Genomic DNA, 5575 nt, shown 5'->3' with positions numbered 1-5575 from the left:
GGGTGTTGGGGGGAAACGAGGGGGTTGTTAGGGAGTCTTCAGCGTTTCATCTCCCCTGTCTCCCTCAGGGAAGGACAGAGGTAGGCCACCACCCAGGTTAGTGCTTGGAGGTGGATCATCTCCTCCAGGGCAAGAGGCAGGCGGAGGAGGCCGACCTGCTCCTGTGTTCACCCGGCCTCAGAGGGACGCCTGGCCTCTCAGGTCAGGGCATGACAGCAGCCCCAGCCAGTGGCTTGCCCAGCATCCTCGACTTTCTGTTTCCTTTCCAGTCAGCGCCCGGGGGGGCCCTGCTCAAGTCATCCCCACCCCCACCCTTAGTGACGTTGAGGTCTAAAGAAAAGGTGTGTGTGGGGGGGCATGGGGCAATGGTCTGACTTGGTTTGTGTATCTCAGAGAAGAAAGCAACTCTGAGAGAAAAGCCCTTCATATGTAAACAATCTAGAGAAAGAGGAGGGGGTGCGGTGGGGGAGGGAGCGGGGAGAGAAGACAGGACAGTGGACAGATCCCGGATAAAGGAGGCATCTGAGAGGAGGACAGAGGGAAAGCTGCGAGAGAGACAGAAACAAAGGGTGTCACAGAGAGAAAAACAAAACAACAACAACAACAAACCAGGAAGAGGAAAAGGCAGGTCCAGGGCGAAGAGGCAGCAACCAAGGCCAGCCATGGGCCAGGCCGTGGCCTCAGGTAAGGAGCTGGGAGAACAGGAATGCCAGGCTGAGGTCCAGGAGGGCCACGGCCCCCACCACCAGGAGGTTGGCAGTTCCCTAGAGAGATGAGGAAGACAGGCTCAGTGTCTGAGGACCAGACCCGGCCTGAGGTCCCCCTTCCTGCCTGGAGAGCAACCACAGCCCCTCTCTGTCCCCCCCAGCAGGAGGAGGTCCCTCAACCCTTTGTTTTGGGTCACGGAACACCCCTCTTCTCCCAGCTGGGGCCCACCTTCCCTCTGGCACCGACAATGTAGGGACAGCTCTCCTTTCTTGTCTCCCTCTCTCCTCTCCCCATCCCGCCAGCCACCATGTCACAATGGCTCAAGCAGGAGCTGCCTGGCCCTAGTAGCAGACTTTGGCAGCAGCAGCTGTTACTGCAGTAAGGCAGAGGGATGAAGGGGTGAGGATGTGGTTGCTAGGAAACAGGAGACGACCCAGAGTCCAATCAGAGTGGAGGGTTCTGCGGAAACCCCGCCCCTCTTGGGTTTCTGCCTTCTTTCCTGGTTTCTCTTCTTCCCAGGAGAGGGGGGAGCAGTGTTGGGAGGGAGGGAGGGAACAATCTTTTTTTTCCCCTTAAATTTCTGGGCACTAAAGAGAGAGAATGCGGAGGAGGAGTGGGAGTGGAGGAGGGAACTGGGGACTGGAAATGGCAGGGAAGGAGCCGCGGAAAGGGGGCAAGGTGTTCTGGCTCCACCCTGGTCTGTCATCCTGGGCAAGCTGCTCTCATTGCTACGGCCTCAGTCCCCCCAGCTGTCAACTGAGGGGATGGACCTGGAGGGATCTAGGGTTCCTGCCAGCTTCAAAGGTGCTCTGTTTAGCTCTCTGTGCCCGAGGTGATAGAGGGTCCATGATCAGGCAGGCAGGGAGGGAGCTGAGTCTCAGTCAGAGCCCGGGGTCAGGGTGAGGGTCAGACAGGTCTGGAAAGGGTGTGAGGGGCTCTGGCCCAGAGCGAGGGCAGAGGGTATCTCACCGGCTGGGCGGGCCTCTCAGTTGCAGTAGGATCCTCGAGCTCTTCTGTGGGGCGCCCGGCCTCGGGACCCCTGGAGGACGTGGCCCGCAGGGCTGCAGTGGTCATGGGCCCAGGCCCAGGGCCTCCTGGGGCCCTGGGTTGGGCCAAGGGCTCTTCATCTTCCCCTTCCTCCTCTTGAAGACTTTCTGAACAGTGGCTGCCACCTCTGAGGAGCGGGGCACCGTCTCTCCGCCCCGGCCCCTGCATCCCGGCCTCATCCTCAGCCTCATAGCCGGCTAGTTCTTCGGCCTGCTCACCAGGGCCCCCCCACTCCTCAGGCCAAGCTCTGGGGCTGGAGAAGGGGCCCCTATCCCCTCCAGGAGGCAGTGGGTTCCGGCAGGCAGGGGGCCTCCAGGGCTGGCGGATGGAGGCAGGACTGCTGGGCAGTTCAGGGGAGTCCTCTGAAGGGGTTAGTCCATTCTCGTATACCCCAGGGCTGTCCTCATCCAAGGGTTCTGTGTCGGAGCCTTCTGAATCCTGCCTGGGTCTGCGGCCTGGGGCAGGGACGGCTCAGAATCAGAGGGCCCTGACGGGCCTTGGCTGGGCAAGGTTACAGTTTTATCCCCTTGACCCGGGTCCCTCCCAGGGCCTTTGGAATCCTCACTGGCAGCCCCAGGGCCCCGCCCCCATCCTTAAAACCAACCTTTTCTCACAGATGCTCTGTCCCACTCCCCAAACTTCCCATGCTCCTGGGCCTAGCCCTTGTCTCCATGGTCCGCGTTCCTCAGATTTTGCGCCTCCCCCCAACCTCCAACCCCTCCCTCAGTGCCTGAGCCTGCCCACCTCCTCCGCATGTGTGTGTGGGCTCATGGGCTCCCACCTCCAGGCGGTCCACACCTCACCTGGGACTTCCAACACGGGCTGCAGGTCCTGGGCGATCAGTTTGGCCATTCGAGCTGCCTCCACGGCCTTCTCAGCGATGCTGCTGGCGGCCACTGCCTTTAGGAGGGCGTCTGCTGCCCTGTGGGTCCGAGGGACGGGGATGTAGGCCTTCCCGGGCTTGAGTGCTCTAGCCCCCTGTCCCAAGGCACACCTCCTGTGGTCCCAGCTCCCCTCAGAAGTCCTGACCCTGCCCCACAGCCCACAGGGCCCAGCCTCCCTTCAGTTTCCCGCCAGGCTCTGGGCTGAGCCTCATGCCATCACACCCTCTGGCTTCTCTCACACCCCTCTGTCATCCAGGTCTGTAGTAACACCTCCCCTTTTCCCCAAACGGCTGCCCTCAGCTCTATTCCTTCACTCCTGGTCCCGCGACATTGGGCACATTTCTCGGCAGCTACAGCTGCCTACTGCGTCCAAGCTAGGCCTGCTGTCTTCCTTGTTGCCACGCCCCCCCTTGTCCACTCACTCCTCTTTGGACGCACACTTCTCGGTGGGCCAGGGTGTTTTCTGGATCTCGTGGTCCTGCACTCCTAGCCATGGTGCCCCTCCTTTGCACCTCTTGTTCTGGGCCACTCTTCCCTGCTGTTGGAAGCCTCTGCTCCTTTCTCCTATCACTGCTGTCCACTCTTAGCATTCAGCCCTATCTCTTCCAGGGCTGATTTCCCGACAGGAGAATTGTACACCTTGCTTTCTCTGATCTCTTCTGTTATCACGCTCTTCTCTCCCCAGACCCACCAGGTCACTGTCCTGGACAGCCCCAACCTCACCTCTTTCCAAACTGGAGAAAGGACAGGTCCCTGCTTGTTGCTATTACCATGTCCCCCCTCCCCCCCCAGCTAAGATGCATGCTTTCTCAGCCCTGGAGGCCCTCCCCAATTCCCATCCTATCCTGCCCTGCTACTGGGACATGGGTAAGTTGGAAGCACTGTTAATGCTCCTCCCACTGCTGCCAGATGTCCCCTTTGACCCTCTGGTTCCTCACTGCAGATGCCTTGTTATCATCAAACTCATGGTCACGCTGACTGCAGGTGGCTCACAAAGCAGCACTGACAGAGGCCATCAGTCTACTTGCTTGAGTGGACTAAGGTCCTTAGCTCCCTGTGGTCCCAGCCTGTCTGGTCTGGCCTGGGAATGCAGGTCTGGGTATTGGGGATGTGAGAGAGGGGTGAGGTCCAAGGAAGCCTTAGGGGCCCCCTCTTGGGAAGACATCGTTAGCCAATTCCCTTCAAAGCTGGCGGATCAAGAAGCTTGAAGCCTAGCAGAGACCTCAGAACCCCTGTTCTGACCTAGGCTTTTCAGACTCTCTCTGACCAGCCCTGTCCTGAGGCTGCATTGCTCACAGAGATTGGGGCTGGGCATGAGGTTAGAATCTTGGGTTAGCACTGCCTTCTGTTGGCAGCCACGAAACTCACTCACTGACAAGAGGCTGTGTTCTTGGGCAAAGAGGGTACCGGTGAACAAGGTGTGATTCCGTCTATGATCAGGCATCAGGCCAGGCAGGCTCAAGCTACCTGGTAGAGGCACCTGCTGCGGATGCTCTGCTGTTTCCATGGCAGCCAGCAGCCAATCAGGATTGTCAGGCTTGTTGCTGAGGAAACCAACCAGCCTCCTCCCACTGCCTGATCCGCTAGCTACTGAGATCAGTTTTTCTCAAACATCCCCCTCCCATTCCCCCTCCCTATGATGCCTAAAGTGTTCCCTCGTGCTCTGCCCTCCTCCTTCCCTGGCTTAAGAAACTGAATTCTAACCACCCATACTTCCAGTCCAACTACAGATACACATTCATCTACACACACACACACACACACACACACACACACTGAATTCTAACCACCCATACTTCCAGTCCAACTACATATACACATTCATCTACACACACACTGAATTCTAACCACCCATACTTCCAGTCCAACTACAGATACACATTCATCTACACACACACACACACACCCCATCTCCTGCTAGTTAAACTAACTGAAACCACCCACTATACAAACAACTGAAGTGTGTTTAGACAGCATATCCTCCCAAACAGTTCCAAATGTAAAGACAAAACCCCTCAAAAGAAAGGTGCCCCCTTTTAAAAAATCCAATATGCAAAAGTTCAAATGTGTGCTCGCATAAGTCTGTGAATCTCATTTACAAACGGCCATTTAGCTTCCATTAGATCTGCACTATCTAACTCAATAAGCATGAGCCACACAGGGCGATCTTGGACTGTGGCTTGTCTGACTGGAGATGCAAGGCTGCGAGTGTAAAACACACCAGGTTTCAGACTGATTTAGAAAAGGGGGGTGGGGTGGTGGGGTGGGGAGGGATATGATTAGATATCTCCTTAATAATCTTCTATTGACTACCCGTTGAAATGACATTTTGGTTTGGTTGGCTCAAGTAAAATAGGAACATTCCACTTGTTTCTAAATTGTTCTAAGACGCAGCTACTGGAAGATTTGACATGGCACGGGACTGTACTTCTATGAGGCTCCTGGTACAGGGGAATGTAATCAGATTCCCAGGAAGAGAATTTCATTTACAAATTTTCAGAAATCTTCCCCACTGGGGACAGGGAAGGGGGCGAGACAAAGCTGGGAGGCCCTATCATCTCAGGGGGGTAGGTCAGCTCTGCCAGACCCCCGCGGCTGACAAGGGTATCAGACCAGTGGGCAGGCTGGGAAGCAGCTAGAAAGGACCAGTGCCTGTCTCCGCCCTAGGTGGATGCTGCTCCCAGCCTGGGGCCTGGAGACTGGATCTGCGGCAAGAAGAGGAGGAATCCTGGGACACACCTGCAGTGCCCGCAGAGGTTTATGGGCCTACTGCTACTCCCATGCACACCAAAGGATCCCTTGGAAATGGAACCCTCTTACAGAGCTTCCTGCCACCCGCAGTCACAACCACCTGTAGCCTCAGATGGAAACACTCCATATCCCCAAGGCCACAGCTTTCTGGGCCCAGGCGGCTCTTCTCCAGCAGGCCCTAGGCC

At 57.0% G+C, this 5575-nt stretch overlaps 1 protein-coding gene across 1 annotated transcript in view; it reads right to left on the bottom strand.

Annotated features, from left to right (window-relative positions):
- Window positions 1-6: 6 nt before the first annotated feature.
- JPH4 (junctophilin 4) overlaps window positions 7-5575 on the bottom strand; it is a 7639-nt gene continuing 2070 nt past the window's right edge. The window contains exons 3-5 of the mRNA XM_045287660.1: window positions 2559-2815; window positions 1678-2210; window positions 7-764 (exon numbers count right to left, since the gene is read on the bottom strand). Of these exons, the coding sequence (XP_045143595.1) occupies window positions 681-764; window positions 1678-2210; window positions 2559-2815 (874 nt within the window). The 3' untranslated portion in view covers window positions 7-680. The remainder of the gene's footprint in view (window positions 765-1677; window positions 2211-2558; window positions 2816-5575) is intronic.

The sequence above is a fragment of the Echinops telfairi genome, unplaced genomic scaffold, assembly GCF_000313985.2.
Source record: "Echinops telfairi isolate 266 unplaced genomic scaffold, ASM31398v2 ScPeMD7_18;HRSCAF=68, whole genome shotgun sequence".
Taxonomy (NCBI): Eukaryota; Metazoa; Chordata; class Mammalia; order Afrosoricida; family Tenrecidae; genus Echinops; species Echinops telfairi.
This window is presented reverse-complemented; position numbering and strand designations above follow the sequence as displayed.